At 38.5% G+C, this 21,720-nt stretch overlaps 1 protein-coding gene across 1 annotated transcript in view; it reads left to right on the forward strand.

Annotated features, from left to right (window-relative positions):
• ulk4 (unc-51 like kinase 4) overlaps window positions 1-21,720 on the forward strand; it is a 112,489-nt gene that overhangs the window by 84,946 nt on the left and 5,823 nt on the right. The window contains exon 35 of the mRNA XM_088928437.1: window positions 2,152-2,337. Within this exon, the coding sequence (XP_088784563.1) occupies window positions 2,152-2,337 (186 nt within the window). The remainder of the gene's footprint in view (window positions 1-2,151; window positions 2,338-21,720) is intronic.

Genomic DNA, 21,720 nt, shown 5'->3' on the forward strand with positions numbered 1-21,720 from the left:
ATTAAGGTTCACTTTTTAAAGATGGGCACCACATGTGATTTATAATATTGTTGAATTCTTCAATTAAATGAGCCTGCAGATGTGGAACTAAGTGAGCCCAGCTTGAACAGTAGCTATATACAGTAGTTATCCCCTAATATTGTGCTTCTGAGCAGGAAGTGAAGTTGGTAGCACTGTTAGGGGATACTTGCTAAAATTTCACATTGATTAGACAATGAAACTGATGACCTGTCTTTAAGGTAACACATTAAAATCAATGTTTATTGTTACTTTATTTGTTTTTTCAATTACTCGTTTTCCTCTTTCTTAATGCTAATGCATTTGTAACATCTTTTTGCCTATGCTAAGCAATGAAGCTCATATTCAGATTTTAGACCCTTTAAGTAGGGAAAGACTATTATTCACATAACAACAATAAAAATGTCACAGAAGTTTACAAATGCTTTAAAGTGCTTTCAAGTAATATGCTTTTAGAAGCACTAATTATAGTGCACAATTTAAAAGAAGCAGCAATTTCTGAAATTGTTTTTGCTTTATTTGCTCACTGTTCATTAGACAGATGTTAGCATGGATTAACCCCTTTACTGTTGCTTTGCTGCCATTTAGGTCGGCTAGCTGAGGAGTGGCAGGAAACTGCTTGTGACCATGAGCCTATTATATTGTGTGAGAGGGAGGAATTCATCACTTTAATATGACATTCTGAATCGCTGTGATTGTAAATTCAAGTGATGCTAAATTAGTTTTTTTCCTTTTATGAAGTTCTGACTATGTAGCCGATTAAGCTTGACATCAGGAGTAATTACAATTAATTCCACAAAACTACCCTGAACAGAGTGTTTATTTCTTATTGTGATGATTTATTCAAAATAGGCAGAGCATAGTTGTCTGATTTTTGGTTTGTTGAGGATTAATTTCAGGGCGACTAAACTAAAAATGGCCTTTAATATGAATAATACCTAATTTTAGTGTTCTAAGACATAACGCTTTCCTAATGTTAAGTAATTCACCCTTCTGCTGCTGATGAAATGTCATATTTCTTCTTTAAATAGTGGAGTTCTGACAGGTTTGATTATACCCTGAGAATTATAACTCGCCCTGTATCGATCAGCTCCTGCACTCTAGAAGGAGGGACAAGGCCTGCGAACACTCCTCTGTCATGCCCTCTGACGAGCCTGATAGTAATCGATCATGGCCATTATATTGCTGCATTACACACTTGCCACTATGGAAGATCTGATCTCAAGCCATCTTTAAGATTTTAATTCTCCTCCATATTTACTAAGGAGCCGTGGTAGCTCAGACAGCAAGGGCAACTAGTTCCTGACTGGAAGATCCCGGGTTTAATCCCAGTGAGGGCAAGCGATGGAGCTCTAATTCCTTCCAGATGGCTTCCAGGTCCACTCAGCCTGCTTTCCAACTCAGTACCAGTACCGGGGGTTAATCCTTCTGGGGGTAAAGGCCGGCGGAGCGTGATGCTGACCACATCACCTCCACCTCCAGTGTCGGACGGTTGAGAAAAATGCTGGCCCTTGGCCCCCATCCCCCTGGGCCTTTATGGCCTGAAAAGGGGACCTACCTACTGTACCTACAAATTTAGGTGAATTTACAACCCTGTAGTATTGTTATCTTTCACTTAATTTGTTGGAATTGATTCTTGCTGTGTAACCTATTTCATGATGTTGTATTCTAAGCTTTATTAATTTTTTTCACTTTGCACTTTTTACATTCAAGTTATTATACATTGAAAGTCTATTGCCATGCATAAAAGCATTGTGCTAACAGATTACAATACTTATAATAAAAGTGTCTCGGTGACATTTTGTTTTCATTGGATTGTAGGTACAGGAGTAAAACGAACCATCTTCATTCTAAAATGTTATCCTCTAGATTCATCCCTACTTAAAACCTGTGTTCAAAGCTGCAGGCATCAAATTACTCCTGCACTTCTTCCATAAAAAGCAAAAGATTATTGTCCATTGAGACCCATGTTAGCCTCCCCTGTGTGCTGCAAATATCCGATTTTACAGGAACTGTTGTTCTGGTAGCTGGAAACAGGTGATTCCTGTCGAAGCTTCAGGCAGGGAAAACTTCAGAAATAAAGAATATGACTAATTTGATTGCTTGGGATGTTGTTTCTGTTTCCTCTGCCAGCTGCCAAGTGGTGACCTTGAGGTATACGAGGGTGTGATTCAGTGCCTCTCTCTATTAGTTCAGCTGTATGGAGGAGACAACCCTGACAGCATGTCCCCAGAAAGCATTCACAGCTTCACAGAGACGTTAAAGACACAGCAGGACCCAAAACAACAGAAGCTGCTCCTCAGGATTATTAAGCGTTTGGTAAGTAATTGGAGGCAAATGTGGCCATTTATCACCGGCATTGCTTGGTGATTTGTTTTCCCAACATCACATCAAAATCCAATAAAATGAATGCTGTCTGCTCGAATAAATATCTGTGTTATTAGTACTCGATATGCTGTGGAATTGGGTTTCTCAGAAATGTGAATAATGTCAGCAGCTACGGGGCAGGTTTTTTTATAAGCACACATTGTTGGCTGTAGTAATTTGGTGCAGCCATAAGTGTGTTGAAGGCAGCAAGCCTTAAAGCTACTTGCTCTTTTGTTCATTTTGTAGTGATTCAGTGTTTCTGAGATACCAGGAGCCTCTCTTAAAACAGTAGGATTTTGTGTCTTTGAAAAGAATGTCTTGGTAGGAGACCATCTCATTGTAATGATGGGGGATTTAAAATCAATTTCCAGTGTAGGTGAGTAGCTGTATTTTTAAAACAAATCATGAATACAATAAGAATTAAAAATAAAAAAAAATATCTTCTGAGCTAAATGTTAATTGCAGAACTTTATGCCCTAAATATTTATTTCTTTTCGATTATATAAATTATTTGATTTTGATGACAAAGAGGTTTTGTCTTTCTGTAGCGATAAATGATGCATTCTGACATGGTCCGTCTCTGGATCTTGTAATTACGTTTATTTTCTTGATGGTTGTGGAGCAGGTGTATTTTATAATGTGTTATAAGGTAGATTTAAATAGTCATTACAGTTAAGAGAGCTGGCAGATCACAAACTTAATTTCAGGTGGTACTTGGTACATTAAGAAAGCATTGCATATGTATATTTGAACATTTCTTCTTGCATGGTGGGATTCTGCCTGTTAAAGAGAACGAGGTCCATTTTTCTGTCCACACTGAATGCTGAACGTGTTATACCCTTCTGTACAAAAAAGTTCCCAATAGGAAAGTGATTCTCTTTGAAAATTACATCACCCGGATTATTTTGAAAATCTGGAATAGGCACACTGGTCTTATACATCTTAAATCTTGATCTTATATCTTATATATATACCTTATACTGGTAGTATGGTATAAATCACAGTACCTTTGTCTTTTACGTAATCTTCTCCCTCTTTCCGTTTGGTGTTTGTATCGTCTTTTAGATATTAATATGGATATACAGTGTATCAGACGATGCACTCTTCCAGGGTAGGCAGTGGATTATGAACATGAGGGTTAATTCATTCATTCTGCCTTTTGTGTGCAAGTAAAGGCAAAGCTAGTGTCCACAGACAGCTGTCTCACTCCCATCAGCGCTCATCAGTGTGAGTTTATAAAAAGGAACAGTCACCCATGCTAGGAAGGGAGTTAAGAACAGCAGCCGCAATTATGATCGAGTTATGAACCATTCTGTACAATGACCCAGTAAAAGGTTCCCGTTTACTCTAACGTTGTGGCCGTTGAGTTTTCATCTGTATTTTGTGCTGTGGGGAGAAGGCTGATGTGCGGGACCTCATAACACCCATGACTGCTGGTATCTGGTGCACTTCTGGAGGCAGTAGCAGACCTGGCTCATGTGTCAGGTAGATAACCTCAAGGATTTACAGGTTAAAAAATACACCGACAATGAACAAAAACAATGTATAAATCAGGCTTGTAATACCAGATGTGTACATCGTTACTGTAGTGGCTGAGCACAATGATTTGAATGTGATGCTTCATCAATCAGCACTCAGTTCCATCAGCAACATTATTCATACTTTCAGTGTGGAAACAATTTTTTGTGAAACATTTTTTTTTAGTAATTTATAATGATTACAGGCTTACATTTAATTCTTCATACAGTATTTTGGTAAATCTATTGGTTCTACGTGTTTTTGCTGTTCAGTTGTTCAGATATCTTAAATTAAGAATGTTGTAGTATATATGGGGAAATTTGGAATGGAGGTGATTGTTGCCAACAGAAGATGATACCTATTTGGGATTATTTGTAGTGCTATAATAGGGGTCTGCCTAAAAGTGGTAACCCTAGTTTTCCTTAATTATATAAAACCTATTAGCCAGTTGTTCTGTAAATTGGAGATTCTCAAAGGACCCTAAGATGGAGAGGTCCTTAAAATTATGGAGTTGCCTAGCAACCTTGTGCTATTACATTCCAGCCTGTGTGATAGCATGGTATACGAGTGACATCCTATTAGCCTGAGATGAAATTCTGCAGCAATAATTTATTTTAAAAGGGGGTATTCTATAATGGAACGAGTGTCACATATTCAAATGCATTATGCTTATTATTTCATTTTTACTCAGACGTAAATCACCCTAAATGACTTATAGGAGATGGTACTGTAAATCCACAGGCAAAGTTTGCCATTGAAATGAGAATTATCGCCTTCCAGATTCAATTTCCAACCAAGGTTAATGTCCTATAAGTAATGAGTTTTCTTTTTTTGCAGTTTGGGGATTTCATCTAAAAAACAGAACAATATTTGTTGATAGGAACGTATGGCGTATCTAACTCAGTAGTTCCGTCTCTGCCTCTGTTTCATCTCAGTAGTTCCTATTAAAAAATCTTTAAACTATTTTTCACCAAATCTGTGCAAATTTTAATGTGTTTGATTTTCATGTGACCTTAAGTAAACAGGCCTTCTTTTGTAAGAAATTATTCTGACACTAGGTGACATTTTAAACTTTTGCAATTATAGTTTTGAAATTCAGCTTGTATTGTGTGAATAATAATGAATGAATCCTAGAAAGGATTTGCTCTTCCACGGTCAGTTGAACGCAAGAAGTCAGTATCTCACCAGTTGAAACTTTTCTCTGCCATCTTATTTTTAAGAACCCCTCATCAAAGCACAAGTTGAATGGGACCCAGGGGGCAAAGCTTCTAAATCCCCAGATCTCACACACACACCCTTCGTTATTTCCATTCCAATGTCCTGTGGCGGGGGTTTGCAGTGGCTTACAGATATTCAAATGCTGTTGTTTGCAAACACCTCTGGAACACCTCCTGCACGGCAGGCGACTGGGGTTCCAGCAGCAGTGGTGTGCGTTAACCCCGCGAGTCCCTTCTCTCAGAAGCCCTCTGTCCAGAGCAGGCTGAGAGAGGCGCATTTGTACTGTATGTGTGTAAATCCCTAATGACTGATGTTTGGAACAAGTGCACAAACACATTGGGATACCCTATATAAACCATAAATATTGGGTAATTTTAATATATTTTGGGCTAGTCTTAATACCTTTAAAGTACAGCTTTCATTTTCTAGATTAATGTATACATACATGTATCAGGTCCATTAAATATCAGTTTATTCCTTGGTAAGTTCCGACCGCCACAAGAACTTTGTCAGCCTCTTTTCTCTTGGTGTTCAGCATCTCATCGTGCCGAGCCAAAGTATCGGCACTTGCTGCGAACGTCAACAACAGTTAACATTTAAAATACCGAAAGTGTAGCTTAAATATTAACGTATTATATATTGTCTCCCAGAAATTCACAAAAGATTTATACAATGTAAAAAAAAAGGTAATAATAAGAAATAAATAACAGCTGTGAGAATGATTAGTTCACAGTTTTTAAAAGCAGTTAAGTGGGTCTGTTTCTTGCAGCAGATACAGCAGCTGTCTGTTCCATTATTCTTTGAAACTTCTATTCCTGGTGCACTATTATTTCGCGCCCTAGGAGTGCACAGCAGTCGGCATGTCTTGCAACTGAAGGTAACAATTAGGACCAGGCTGTGCTAATAACTCCTCTGGTTATTAAAGCCATTTAAGACCTTTTACATGGAGTGCAAATTCTTTGAAGGAGTCTTTAAATGACAAGCCCCTCGTGGTGGAACTTTTTCGCTTTGAATCGTCTGCAGTCTGGGTGAGGCATGACAGAAAAATTGCCTGTTTCCGCAGGCGGACGGAGAAGGATATTACAATTATCAGTATTTTCGTAAGGGGTAGGAGCGCAGCAGTCTTTCGGGGTGAGCCTCCGAGACAGGAGCATCCTGCCGTCCTGTGTTCGCGGTCGTTTCCTTAGAACAGGCCTTGAAGAAAAGGGCGAAAAGCACAGAGCGTCAGGGAGATGGGGAGCTGACATGACATTTTTGTGTGATTTCCAGAACAATCGTGGAGCTGCGTGGTGCTTTATTTTAAGCAGTTAGAAATTTTTAACCTCACGATATTTTTTTTTTATTTTAATACACTTGCCGCTTACTTGTATTACACAGAGGTGAAACTGCGAAGTCCAACAGACTAGGAAAAATAATTAAAATGTATTTAAGTAGAATTGCAGGAGTTTATTTCGCTCTTTTTACATGTCAACAGATCTAATAAGAAACAATACAATAAATGTCCTGTGGCCAATGGAACAGTATGAGCAAAGAAACAGAGAAGGAAAAGAAACCTTACTTGTCAACATCACGGACAATTTGTACTGTCAGGTTGAGCCACCCTCACCTGAGCAGTGAGGAGACTCTTCCTCTTCTCTCAGCGTGGCATAAAGGATAAATTAAAACAGCTGGCTTAAAACCTCATTCCAGTCCCGGCCTAAAGATACAACATGCTGATTAGTGGCTCCTTGATGCAGGCAAGACAACAAACCAGTGCTTGAAAAACACATTACATTACTTCTGATAGCTGAGGCATCGGTAATGAGTTGAATAATAGTTATAGTTGCTAAGTAAGATGTTCAATTATTAAATGTGAAATAATGAAAACTTGCACCATTTTCATACTGTATGGCTTTTAAAGTTTCTGTTAGAAATCGCAGGCCTTTTGCAGTAAATACAACACTTTGATAGTAGTTCTTCCATTCTTTTGACGTATTCCAGAAAAAGTCTTGCTTGTTTAGGGTGCAGTTTTAACACAACACAAAAACTGACATTTGGGAAACTATTACTTTACAAGTCAATTACTTGACTATTACAAGTCAAACAACAACAATAGGGTACATCTCTGTCACATTAACAGATGCTGGTATTAGCTTGAATGCGTTCCAAGTTCCAAAACAGGAGCAAAGTAATCCTGGTATTGGGGCTCCTGAGTGGGCGCACCAGTAGAGACAATCACTCACCTGTGAGTGTGCACCGTGGGCTTGGATAGCCTTGAGTAGGGGAGAGTCTTTATTATACCCAAGGGACAATTTGTTTTACAGTAGCAGACAATATAAAGAAAAACACAGAAACAGTACATATAAACATGAGCGAGAGAATGAACCGCAGAGTGAGCACATGGCCACAGGTATAACTGAGAACTTGAAACCTCTTTGTCATTCTGGTAAGAAATCTGTATCTGTGCTCCGAGGGGAGGAATTGGAATTTATTATCAAAGGGTGTGAAGGCTCCTCTAGGATGGAAAATGGTTTCCTCAGGACTCGGAAGTGATAGACTTGGGTCAGGGTGGAAGGATCAGCACCAGCGTGTTCCCCAGCTCGAGCCCCGTCAGTACCCCCTCCGCTGCCTGTTCTTGCTCTTCAGTGCTGTGGCAGACGCTGCCGAATTTTCCATTTCAAAGAAAGCTGTGCGCAGTCCTCACCCCCCGCTTGATGGAGTGATGGGTTTAACTGTAAGCAGAGTGTATTGACAATTGGTTTCACATTACGGGGTACTTTAAAAAACACAGGAAATCATTTTTTTAGGTGTTTTTGTAGACTGTTCTCATTATAAGTGTAGTTTAGCTATAGATCTGATGCCCTAAGGTTAAATAATAAAAATGTTTTGCATCAAGGCCTAGAGCTATCTAATAATACACTTTCAAGAGATGTTTTTTGTATTATGAAGTATGAATCATACCTGAGTGATTTTCCCAAGGGAGATCATTGTCAAAAAAAAAAAATGATGGCAAGTGCCACCATAATTCCCATCAGGAAACATCTTCATTAAAATAAAAAGAGAAGTGGCTGCTGTGAGTCTTCAGCTTCCCACAGGCCTGGAGCTCGTGATGAGTGTCAGGTGGTGAAGTGTGATCAGGAAACATCACATGGAAAATCGCTGTGGGCGCAAGAGCAAATTACCGATGGCCATGTCTGATTGACAAAGCGCAGTCCCTCAGCAGCAGGCTAGGTCATGAAAGGTCATCATCCAGCCTTACCAGCTAAGCCATCATAACTTGCGTTAATCATATAACTCAGCCCTGAGCTACTCTGCACTGCTTCAGTGCTCAGGCCGGGAAGAGCTATATGAGCCCTGGTTTATGTGTGTTCAATAAAGAACAGTGATCCCCTTACAACAGTCTGTGTCCTGGTGGCTGGAGTCTCTGCAGCTCATGAATAACTCTAATAATGTTGAGTGTTATTAACAAAGAAAGCATAACGACAGTCATAAAAAATTGTTACGTTTGTTGTTAAAATGCTGTATGGAAAGGCTGTATAGGGTTGCACCAAAATATGTAATGAAACTGATATTCATGCAGAGTCTGTTAGTCACATGCTGCTTGTTAGTGTTAATTCCACAACAAAAAGTAAAAAGTTATTTTATTTTTCAATTTACTTTTTGAGATTGTTTGAGAATTTTGTACGATCTGAATATGCAGGAGAAACGCCGATTCCCGCCCTTGCTGCAGCAGTATGATAAAAATGTTTACACATTTTGAGAATTGTTTTACACGTGTCTGAAGGAAGGAGCTTCAGTTCAAACGACCCATTGACATTGTTCTGTGCTGCTCTCGCTGGGGTATCTGTGTAGCTCTTGGCTATGATCTAATTTGCTGCAGCAGTTTCCCAGACCATTGCCTCCAAGAAAAGTCCCTAGAGCCCACCAGAGCTCTTTTTCACTGTCATAAGTCTTGAACAAGTGGTGATTCCATACTTGTTAAAGCAGTTAAGCAATAGTGTAAATTAACATTCTTCTAGGAAGCCAATGTGATTGTGGAGTTCAGTGCTGAATAATAATGAGAATGAGTGTCTAAACGGATTTGCATTTTAAAATGCTAACATTGATATGCAAATGAAATGCATTTCTTTGTAAATATTTGCAAACAACATGTCATCCTAAAATATACAGGAAACCTGATTTTGATCTACAAAATAATCTGGTTGCTATAAGAGGAACACTTCACAATAATGGTATCAGAGGTGAGCTGTTACCATTGATTTTTTCATCAGTGTAGAAATATGAGCTGCAGAAAATAGTAATCAGACAACAATTTTACTCTTTTATATTGTACTTCTGGGATCATAAAATATACAGCGATAAGGTGCTAGAGGCTTGGTTCTTCACTTACATATTCATTTTTCTGTCAAAAAGACAAATACTGTATCTCTCTGGAATTCAGTGCCATTCTTACATTTAGTCAAGTACAAAGCCTGCTAGATGTAGCAAAATAATCTGCTAGAAATAATATAATAAGAGATACTAATTAAAATGATCAGATGAACTATCCAATGACAATTTGCAAATTGAGAATTGTTGGTGGATCAAACTAAAAGTTAAGCTGAAAAAATATATATTTTATTTCTTTAGGTGCTGATATCAATAGAGTGTACTTTAAATTTGCTTCATATTTGTGTCTTATGCATGGACAAGTACTAAAATTCAGAATATGGCTTTGCGCCTCTGACTGTAATATTTGAGATAATGCCCAAGGCTAAACTGCTTGACAGGTTATGTTTTCTGTGCACTCCTGTGCAGGTTACCTGATCTGATGGTCGGTTATTAAGTATTTACAGGTAGAATGCCCAGGATAGTTTTACCAAGCACGCTGATCCACTTGCTTCACTTCTTTCTTTTATTCGCACTTTCTTCATGAGATATATATTGTTTCTCCATCGTGAATAAGATATGTTATCAAGAACACCCGTGAAGGCTGAAGCATTATGTGTGCTGTAGTTCTGCTACTGCCTTTGTCCATCGGAGAAAGTGTAGATTTTCTTGGTCTTTTCCATTTATTTTCTGTGGACAATGTTGAACTGTTGACATGAACTTAAAGCTTTATTAGATGTGATTAATGAGCTGGGTTTAAAGATAATAGCCACAGCTTATACAATGGTATCATTTGTAATACCACACAGAATTCTGTGTAGAGAAATCTGAATAACTTTAATTCCCGTTCGACTCTTAATTCTGTCTTGAGAGATCTGAATAATGTTCATTTAAAGTACTTGCTTAATATTTTAGGATTTGTGTCTTATTTCAGCAAATAAATAATAAATTGAATCTCTGGATGTGTGGAAAATGAGTGTCATCACATGGTTTCAGATTGGGTATCATATTTCTTCCTTTTCTTATGTGTGAGATTAAACGAGAGTTTACTAGAAAGGCTTGTGCTCAAAATACATTGCTTTGCTGGAATTACAACATGCACATCACATGGTAAAGTAGTTATTCGCCGTTGTAAAGACTTATAAAGACAGTCAGCCCTTCATTACTGTTAGAAAGGCCATAGCACAAATTCCAGTCTTAATTCTGTAAGTCTCAAGTCATTTACACTGAAATATATTTTTGCCTAATAATATTTTACACTTGAATGCATTATACACAAATTAAAAATGCAAAAATTAAACCAAAAAATTATTATGACAATGGATTATGTTATATTCAAAGCAGCTAAGTTGTGAAGTTGTTATATTTATACACAGAGGTCAGGGAAATCACTGACTTTGGAAATATCAGATCAGAATCAGTAAAATTTTGTTTTGGAGACTGATATTAGTTTTTTATGTTTACTTTCATTTTTCAGTAAATAACATTTTAGTGAATCACCTTTATAATAAAAAAAATCTCATCTAGCTCTTGGGGTTCGTGAAGTAAGCCAGGGCATTAGCTGGGTATGTTTTCCAGACTGCTGTTCTCAGTCCTAAATGCAGTTTCCACTTGTGCTGCCTGGCCTGTGTTTCACTGCAGATGACTGTAATACTCTGTATTTCTCAGGCCTCAACTTGAAAGTGTTATTTATTTTTTAGTGATGGAGATATATTTGTGAAGATGAAACCTTTACAGAAGCTCAGAAAATATTGATTTGAAAGCAGCACTTTCACTCTGTCACAGACTACATGTTGACCATTAAAACCTCCCCTGGAAACACTTGACTGCTACGTTTTAGACCATACAGCCATCTGAGCTATAACAAGCACTACAGGTGTGCTCTTGGCTCATGAATACAGAGCTTCCATTTGCAGTCTAGAAAATTATAAGTACTATACTGAGAACGGAGAGTGAAATAACCAGTATATTTTACAGTGTTCTGATAAAAAAGTAGATGAAAAGGACATTCCCATTTATTTTTCATTTTACCTCTGTGGATCAAGAGATTAGGTAGTAGGCTTCTGCCATTTCATATTGGTACAGTATGTTACAGACAACGTTGCCCCGTTCTGAGTTCCCCTGTCTCCCTCGGACTGTGGAGCTGTGGAGAGACGTGGCTGTTTTTCTGTTAGGAAATTCCCAGAGGTGTGGAAGTGTCAGGTAGCTGTGATCTGAAGCCGGTGTGAGTGGTTCTGACATCGGGATCTCACTTTAACAGATACACGTGACTTTTGCCCTCTGTACATTTCTTTAACTGCCTGCAACAAGACTCGCTGTTGCCTGTGACAAGAGCACCCTGTAAGCATTGCTGGTATGGCAGCCCATACCTCGCTGTCTTACTGCCTTCTACAGCGCTTTTGATTTCGCAGTGCTTTCTCTATCATGGTGGTGTGTAGTGTCTTACTCCCCCATGTAAAACATTGTTTACTGCACTTTACAGGATTAGTTTCTAACCAAATGTTCTCTCTGACCCACTTCGGAAAGAAGACCCAGGGGTATTAACCCAGTACAGTAGCTTGGAGTCCCTAGTACATGATTTTTCCACATGTTGACTTCAAGGCTGAATAGAACACTTTTTTTGCCTGCATAAAATTTTATGCTTTATATATGAAATATGAATTTATATATATGCTTTTATTTTTATATTCTAGATTTATATATATATATGTGCTTTGAAAGTATGTCTAGAACCTGCTCAATAAACCACTGCGTCTCACCTGGCACTTCAAAGGCTCTCGTTTCCTCAAGCAGGCATCAGAATTTCTCTCTCGTTCTTCCTCATCTGTACATCACAGAAGAACACATGCTTGTCTAATCTTATATTAAAACATGCATAAATGTTGATATATCTCCCATTACAACCCAGGGAGTCAGTTTCTGGATTACAGAACAGCCTTTGTTAGTCCTGCAATATACTCACTAAAAGTCTCCTGTATTTTGAATAATTCCCCAAGCCATCTGCCAAGTTATTGCTAGAAATGTTATTAATAGTAGTTTAATTGGAATAATTTCTGAGTGCTATTAAAAAATGACAGCCTATTTCATATACGTGTGGCTTACCCAATAAATCATGCAGTATTTCAGTTTTGCATTACTGTAGATCCACTTCTGGTTGTTTTTTCCGTACTATATTTAGAACATTTGTGCATTTGTTTCATCAAGTGATTGTGAGACTGTGTAGGTAGGTTGATGGCAGAAATAATTAATTTTGCGGATACAAGTTTAATGTTAAAGTTCAATGATAATGTAAATAGTAGTACTGGAAACATACAGGTATATTGTTATTTACTCAGCTTAAGTACATCATTTTAATGAACTGTACACTTGTGGAAATTCACTTATTTAAGCCTATTTACCACTTTCTGGCTTTTCTGTTAAGTTTGGACAGAGGCCACCATTTTGCAATTGCATCTGTTGCAGGTAGCCTGTCTGTATTGCCTATTTGTCACAACAGCCATATGCCCAGCTTTCTCTCAAGATGAGGTCTTGCATAAATTAGCTTCTAGCAATCAAACAAGCTGGGTGTTTCAAATGACCTGCCCACTTCAGGGTGAAGTATCTTCAGGATGTTTAGTTAATTCTTCAGAAATATACTGTATGTGTTCTTTTGCTTAGAATGATCTGTTATACATTTATATAATTGGATATAGTTTTAGGTTACGCTTGAATCCTTTGTTTAGATCTTCAAATGTGTGCTAAATTGCAAAGGAGCAGGTTTCTGTGTGTTGAAGTAGCTAATCTGGTGAGCTCCTGTATTGATTTGCAAGGCTCAGTCCCACTCGTAATTATCACAGAGGTGCTTGCACATCAGTGTTAATGGAATGAAGTGACCTGTCATTATTAATTTACCTTCATGCCACCTGTCTTGAGATCTGCAGGCTGTTTGGAAGACCAATTCAGAATTTACTTAGCCTAGTTTGTACACACGGACACTTACACATGTGTTCTGTACATAACTTCCCTTTTGAAAAGTCTTAAAAATATTTATATATATGACATAGATCTGCAACATCTAAAATGTACAGTGTCATTTCATAGTACAATATGAAGGCATGTGATTTAGTTTCATTGGAATATTTTGAATATTTATTCCAATGTGAAAATATCTTCATGAAGGGGTTTTTGATGATATGCTAACTATGTACTGGCTGTGGGAGTTTGCCATCTGCTTTTAATAACTTGTGGCAATTAACCACTGACCTGATCTTCAAAAATAAAAAGGGACACATATGATTAGTGTTGTGAAGACTATGATTACTGCTTGACCCAGCAAATAGGAGCCCTCGCTCTGCATTCTTTTTCTGTTGTGGCTCTGCATCATAATTCATTTATCAAATCCTGTAGTTAAAATTCTTGAAGTTTCCAGATTCACCTTTTCTGGCCTTTCCACACCTAGTTAAAAAACAGGAAAAAAAACCCTCCAAGGACAGAAAGGAATGGTTCAGAATTGCTGCACATATTGAACTCATGAATAATTCAGACATACGGCATTGCAGTGGTGTAACAGAAATAAAAAACTAATGGCATGAGGTGGCTCTGTCTGTGCCCTCACCAGGGGCTTCCATACTGGGGCTCATCGATCAGCGCCAGACCGGATTGGAATTCATCCCTCTAACAACTCTTCCTGTTGTGCTTCATTAGCAATATTTGTCTTTTCTATTTGTTTCCCTTTTAGAGCATGGTGGGCTAAAGTGTTTCCAATTAGGTGATAAGGCTGAAGAGGTGTGTCTTTTATGACAAAGTCTCCTGTCCTCTTCTGCAGTTGGTTTCTTCACACTTGTTCATATGGGCTTTTTGATTATCTCTGCACTGGAGTTGCGTTTCTGAGATATCTATTTATCTTTTAAGTGCCGAATCAGCTTTACACACCTCAGGCAATATCTGTGTTATCTTAATTGCATCCAAGGTTTATCTTTATGTCAGATGACTCATCAGAACACTAAGACAACTGTAGTTTTCACACAGGTATAGAACACAAACCTGCTGCTGCCCCTTGTTCTTCACCTTATCAGTATGTCCCATCGGCACAAGGAAGCTACCTTAAATCTTCACAGAGGAAGGCAAGAGACTATCAAGGCGCATGCTTTCGGATGTTTTGGGTAGACTTTTATTTAGCCTGTCTGAATATCCCATAATTCATAATTCCCAGACTTCTTGTCTGGTTAAACTAATAGTGGTAGACCAACACATAGTGCCTGAGTGTCTGTCGAACAGACGTGGAAGAGCTCAGTTTAAAATACCAGTGTTTATTTTTTTTCTCTCTTACTTAAAGTGAAGGAGAGAGCTGAGGTCTGAAGCACAAGCCCCTTACAAATGTTGTATCTGTATATACATGCTGTAAAAAAAAAAAGAAAGTATTCTTTTGAGGTTTATGAGGCATGGGGGGATCCTTGTGGAACAAATGGGGTGAGTTTCGCCTGACAGGGCTACGAGGTGTCGGGGAGGCGCGAGAGCAGGTAAACTAGGGGACTGGGGCCAGGGAGTGAGGGACAGGGCTCCTCGGGGCTGCCCAGGACAACTCTAAGAGCAAACCTCCAACTAATTACACATCCATTGCTTAAAGCTTACCCTTCAAAGCCAGAAGTACAAGGAATAAAACACAAGTGAACTGTAGCAGCTTTGACTTAATAGAGAAAACTAAAACTGGGTTTTGTGAGGATGATGGGGGTAAAACAGAGATGAATAATGACACATTTTCCAAGATAGTTGCAGTTTTGGAGTGAGGTTGTTTATCAAAATGGACCAACCACACAGCATTAGTGTGGTAAACAATGGGCTGAGATGGATACCTGTACTTAGTGCTCATCTGCTCATGCATATTCTCACCATCGCACCAACTGGCATCACCCTGAAAGCAGTCCGACACTGATTTTGTTTTGGTTTCTGTTGTAGGGATGTGTACTTTATGTTAAAAATATTCCCTAAAAAGAGTTTAATTCCAAAAATGTGCAAGGCAGATGTGTTATTCAGACATGTTATATACATTTGCAAAGAGTGATGTGAAGACAGCATTGATGGAATATAGGCCTTTATGTAGATTATTCTATGTCTTTATCAAGGCAAGGACAGGAATCAATAAAAAAAACAAAATGCCAGGGTATTTACAGAATTTGTGTGTCCGATGCTTTAACTTTTCAAGACCCGTAAGACCGAGTTTTTGTCACCATGCCAAAAACGGATATTTTGCCCTCTGAAAGGGTTTAAAGAAGAACACCGGAAACGATTCTCGGGGACTGCCATATACAGACGTCATGCTAGAGCAAAGGAGGTTTGGATGAGATGAGATCTGAGCGTAGGGACTCCCAGAGGGTCTAGATGGGTGACAAAGGGGCAGTTTCACACTCAGTAGTGGAACAAGTACATGGGGCCATAACTGCAAACTAAAGGCCATTTTAGCCATTTAGGCGACAGAACAGAAAACACAAAGACTACTGGGAATCTGGAGCAAGCTTCCCAGACAGGTGGCTGAAGCCTAAATTATGGCTTTCCTTCTCAACATTGATTTAGCACATGAGCGAGCATGGCAAAGTGGCTTGCTCCTGTTTGTTTTTTCCTGTTTTTGTAGCTGTCAGCTTTAGTTTGGCTATTCATGGTGGTGGAATCAGTCCAGGTATTCAGGTCAGGTATCTTCATGTCATCTTTGATCTGAGTCTTGCGTTTGAAACGCAAGGACACAGTGTAATGTTTTTAAAATCTTTGCAACACTACTAGAATCCATTCACCTCTCTCCTTGTCTGATGCAGAGGATGCATTTATCTTTGTCGAGGTGTGAGCAATGCAATAGCTGTGGTTGAAATGCAGTGCTGGCTGCAGGGCCCACACAATGGTTGCAATATGTTCAGAACGTAGCTGCTCAGATCTAAATTGAAATTAAATGTGGGGAGTATATCTCCGCTGTTTTCGCTTCTTTACACTGTCTCCCTAGGGACTTCAGAATGAGGTTTAAAACGCTGCTGCTCACCTTTAAGGATCTGAGTGGTCTGGCCTCTGGCTGCGTCAGTGAGCTGTTCTCTGCCCTCTCCACCCACGCGTCCTTTTGCGCTGCTTGGACTCTGGCCGTCTTTCTGTTCCCAAAGCAAGGCTTTGCTCTGTTACCGACTCTCTGTCACTCTTCCTCCACATTAAAGATATTAGGTTAATACAGTATATTAATGTTTTCCTAATGTTTTGCTTCAGAATTAATCGGAAAGCATCTAGATGCTGTTTCCTGAAAGGTGCCATGAAAATAGTCAAAGTTATTATCACTTGCATATTTTGCATTTAATTCTTACAGTTTTATGTTTGAAGATTACTTAATACTTCAGAAATGTACTGTTCATATATCCTTTTCCTTAGAACAAAGTGTTATGAGTTAATATAATTTGATGTAGTTCCAGGTCGTTTGTTTCGAGTTGAGGTGATGTACTGAAACCTGCAGCCAGGCTTGTGCTGTAAAGTCGTTCTGCTCCTGCTGTCATTCTCCTTTAATGAGCCCAGGACCTGTTCTGCTTATGGGCACTGTCTTTCAAGCTCATAAATTATGAAGTGTTCAGAAACTGCCTGCCTAATTGGCATCGAAAGGTTGATGGTCTCCTCTTCACTTTCACGCTGTACAGCTGCCTTTTATCCCTGCTCTTCGCTATAAATATGTTAAACTTTAAAAAAATGTTAGTTACCCCGTTTACCAAAAGGCAAAGAATGAGGTGTTGAGTGTAAGTGACCGTTCGTCTTCCACACAGGTCATCATACTGATTGCATTTTAAAAGCCATTGATGTTTGTTTACAAAGCTTTGTCTTCGGTTTGCTTTTCCACCATCGAGGGTCCTGTCTGCCTTTACAGGGCTTGAAACACAGGGAAGGACTCCGAGCAGCAGCTCTGCTTAGCGGAGAAGACCTGAATGGTTTAAAGTAGCTTGACCATCAGAGGTGCCTTCAGAATGAAATATCTTTACAGCTCTAAGTGAAGATGCGACTCAGGCAAGCTGGTGTTTTCAAGGTTTCAGACTGACAGTCAGAAATACACTAAAATTGCAGGTTCTATAATCCCTCTGTGTCACGGTCCTTTGTGCACTCTGGATATTATGACCTTGAAGATTTTCTATTATAGCTCCAATGGATGGTTTTTAAAATTTCTTTCCGCTACAGTTGTTACGTGCTGGCCTCAGTTTTGTCCTGTGCACCTAAGTTTTTAGTTTGTAAAATCAATTAATGGTATACAATAAAATGCAATGTTTTATTTATAAGTGCTTTTCAAGAACCTCATTTCACTGTTCAGTAAGATACAGAATTAAAACACCGTAAAATTACCATTAAAATTTAAAACGTAAAATAATCAAGTTTAAAAGTGGGTTTTAAACATGGTGACATTCTCATCTCCAGTCTCTAATGGATTTGCCAGTTAGCTGCACAGATGTGCTCCTGCTCTTGAGAATGCTCTGTGGCAAATTATGTGGAACCTAGTCTGCAGCAAGTACTTGACTCAGCAGATCTCATATTAGGAGCGAGACTCTTCTCGTGGAATAAAACCTTAAAATAATCAGGTGCTTTATACATTAACCTAAAAACTAACTGTTCCTTCAGAAATTGAATTGGTAAGTAGTTTAAATTGTCAGTCTTAGCATCCATCCAACCACTTTCTAACCACTTTATCCAGTTCGGGGTCTCGGGGAGCCAGAGACGGGTATCCTGGACAGGACACCAGTCCCCCACAGGACAGACACACACACACTCACCAGGATCGATTTCCCCAGGAGCCAGTTAACCTGCCAGCATGTCTTTGGACTCTGGGAGGAAACCCACGCAAACACGAGGAAAACATGCACACTCCCCACAGAAAGCACCCCAGGGATCGAACCCGGGACACTAGCGCTACTAGCAACAGTAGCAGTGATAAGCACCATGTTATCAAGCATTGCATAATACAGGAAATAAGTCATGAAATTCCAGTGTAGAGCTTTCCTAATAATTTTGTATATTTATCATATTTACTGAAGGAATGAAGGAATAAAAGTAAATTATAAATAGGCAGAAAATTCACATCATTATTTTTTATTACTGCTTAAAATAATTTTTTTCTGCTGGTAGGATTTTCCCACTTTCTCAGTTCCTCTACCCAGATAATGAATTTCTTGATTAATTAAAGCTAACTCATGAATCTTGATGCACATATAAATAAATCTGTATTAGGAAGTGAATTGGAAGAATGCAAAATGGCACACCAATATACACTGAAGCTGTTTTCCTTTTAGGTTTTTGTTACATAAATTGTCAACAGATGCTTGCATAATCAATTTAAATAATAAAGCACAAGGATGATTTGCACCTGAACTAAGGAAGAGGGAAATTAATTAAGCATTTCGATGGTCCCTGAAAAACAGCACTCAGTCTCCTCTCTAAACCGAGCAATGAACAAAGAGTCTTAATTGTTATTCATTAATCACACTGCTGTGAAATCTATGTACGTACTTTTTTTTAGTTCTTCATCAAAGACATTCTTAATTGCTTTATTATATTAGAAATAGAGGAGGCACAGGTTGTACTTCTTTCAAAAACAGTTCAAAGAAAAATGCCATTCCCTGCTTTATAGCCTAATCAAATGAACATAAAACACGAGAGCATTTAACACTGATAAATCTAGTCATAAATACTAGATGTAACTCTTCAGGTTTGTTGCACTAAAAAGTTTTCCATTAATCACATTTTCCTAAGATTTGTGCCTGCATTTTTAACTCATACTCTTGGATAAGTTGTTTGTAATTAAATGGCTGGTTCTCCCTCAAGATCTGAAAGATAGAAATCCCCAGACTGTCTTGTTAGTAAGCTAAGGAGCTCTTCCTTTATCCTGTATGCAAGAAAAGTACAATTTTACTCCTCAGTTTAAAAGAAATTGCTTGGATCAAGCACAGCAAATATAACAAAAATATAATAGTTTATTTGGATGATGATTGTATATATAAAGGAAAATTATCTAAGAAGGTAAATACTGGTTTATAAACTGGAAACGTACTGCAATGGAATCTAAGCATTGCTTTTCTGATTTCTGATCTTCTGGGACGGCTTGGAAAGAAATGTGTGTCCTCCAGGGTGTTCAGGCTTTAAACTGTCTCCTGTTTGACTTGGGCCGAGAGAGGAGCCCGCAAAGCTCCGCCAGGGCGCAGCGCCTTGCTGAAGCAGTGTGGAAAGCCCTGCCGTTTACTTTGCTTTTTGAAGTCACACCTGGCAGAAGACAAGAGGGCTTTTGGTGTCTTGTGCTCCTACTGCTCCTGCTCAGCTCTGGGTCGTATGGCTTTAAAAATGAGTGCAAATACCTTACCTCCCTGTTCGGAAGATAGAACGAACGCGTCATCTTTACTCAGTCTTCCTGTCTTCTCTCAAACCTGACAGAACACTTCCAGCTTCAGCTGCATGCACTAGCCACAAGACGTTCGAGACGCTTCACAGCCAAAATGTTGTTTTTCTTTCTTTTTCCAGCATGGAATAAACCTTCACTTGCTCCTTTGCTAGCCACAAGAAGAGAATTAGTTGTTGGCAGACTGCGAGTCTTTGGCAGATAAAATCCGGGTGCAAAATAGACAGTTACCCCTTATAAACTGTACATACTTATAGTCAAACCTAATAAAACCCTACTGAAAGGTTTTCCTTTCAAAATGATGAGCTCTAAAGTAAATGTCTGTTCACAAATTCTTTACTATTTAGCTTTGAGACTGTTCATTTGAATGCTCTCCACTAAGCAGTTTTCTTAATCTTCAGTTCATCTTTCATAAATAAAACCAAATCAGTATTGAATACACCACAAGAATTAAATTAGTATGCAAAATACCATATGATTTCTTGTTATTAGTAATAGTAGTGTATTAGCTGTCCACAAGTGTCAGTATGTACCAGAATCTAGCATAAATTAATAAAAATGTGAACCATGTGATTTTTACACACTTCAGTCATTTGAATGTGTGCTGTTTAACTGGACAGCAAAAGTGTCAAACAGTTTGCTGGTATAGACTATCAGCTATGAGAAAATGGCTAATGTCCAGAGCTCAGACCAGTCCCCTGTACAGAAGTGAGAGTAATGAAGGCTTTTTCCAATAGCTTTTAAATTTAGTATTCATTTACTGGGCAAGACTGGTATTTTTTCCCTATAAAAGTCAGTCTTGCCACCCTTTTTCTCTTGTTTTCCCAGAGCACAGTCAATAGCCATATAGCCAGCCTTCACGGTCTTTGGCAACCATTTCCTCAAGGAAATACAGTTGTTTACAAAATATAACCATCAATAAAGAACATTTCAAAGACAGCAGCTAAAATAATTGCTGGTTTTAAACATCTTGAAATATTTTTATTGCCTTTTTAGGAGGATTAGTATTTTCTCATGCATTTGTGGGAATCTGTGGATGTCAAAGTCATAATTAAATGTCATTGTTATTAATTCTGCATGTGCAGCAGAGGAGACTGGCATTAGATAGTTTTCTTGTGAACAGTCAAACCCAGGTGTTAGAAAGTGTAAGATTATTAAATCTGTTAATATTGATTCCTGCTACTTCCTGCTATCGAAGTGATTATGAACACTGTAAAACAGATGAAAATCTAATTTGTCATGTTGCCAGAACTGTCACATAATATTCATGTTTTTAATATTCAAGTTCTTTACTCTATATTTAGAAAAAAATGGGTGACAGTGATCTCAGTAAATGTCAGTCTAATTCCCTACACAGAAACATGCGATTTTAATTTATTGACAATGACCACATACTTTCCTTTCCACAACTGAAAAGAGGAAACGACAGCACCACGTATTTGGATTTATATACTGTAAGTAAAAGGACCTGCTGCTGGTGGAGTTTATTTCAGGACAGAGAATAGGGTCACGGTCCCTCTGTAGGTGATCAGTTTGCTCACTTGGGGGTTTTTAATGTAGTGAGGCAGAGCTGAACTCGGCTAAGTTCATCAAACATTTATCAGGGGACGTGTTGCTTGGATTGTTAAGAAACAATCCTTCTAAAGGCACCTTTCAGAACGTGTTAAATTAAGCAGCAGGAACCTGCTGCTGACACAGAATTATTTTCAAGATTCAACCAAGTGTGTGTAAACATGTCTCCCAGATAATGAACAAGAAAACATTCTACGACTGATGTTTAAAGAGGAGATGGTGAAACATGACGTAGTATACCAATGACATCACTATTAAGTGTTTGAATTAAAGGATATTTGCTACTGAAGAATACAACTAAAACATACGCA

Source organism: Atractosteus spatula, chromosome 12 (genome assembly GCF_055471065.1).
Source record: "Atractosteus spatula isolate fAtrSpa1 chromosome 12, fAtrSpa1.hap1, whole genome shotgun sequence".
In the NCBI taxonomy this organism is placed as follows: domain Eukaryota; kingdom Metazoa; phylum Chordata; class Actinopteri; order Semionotiformes; family Lepisosteidae; genus Atractosteus; species Atractosteus spatula.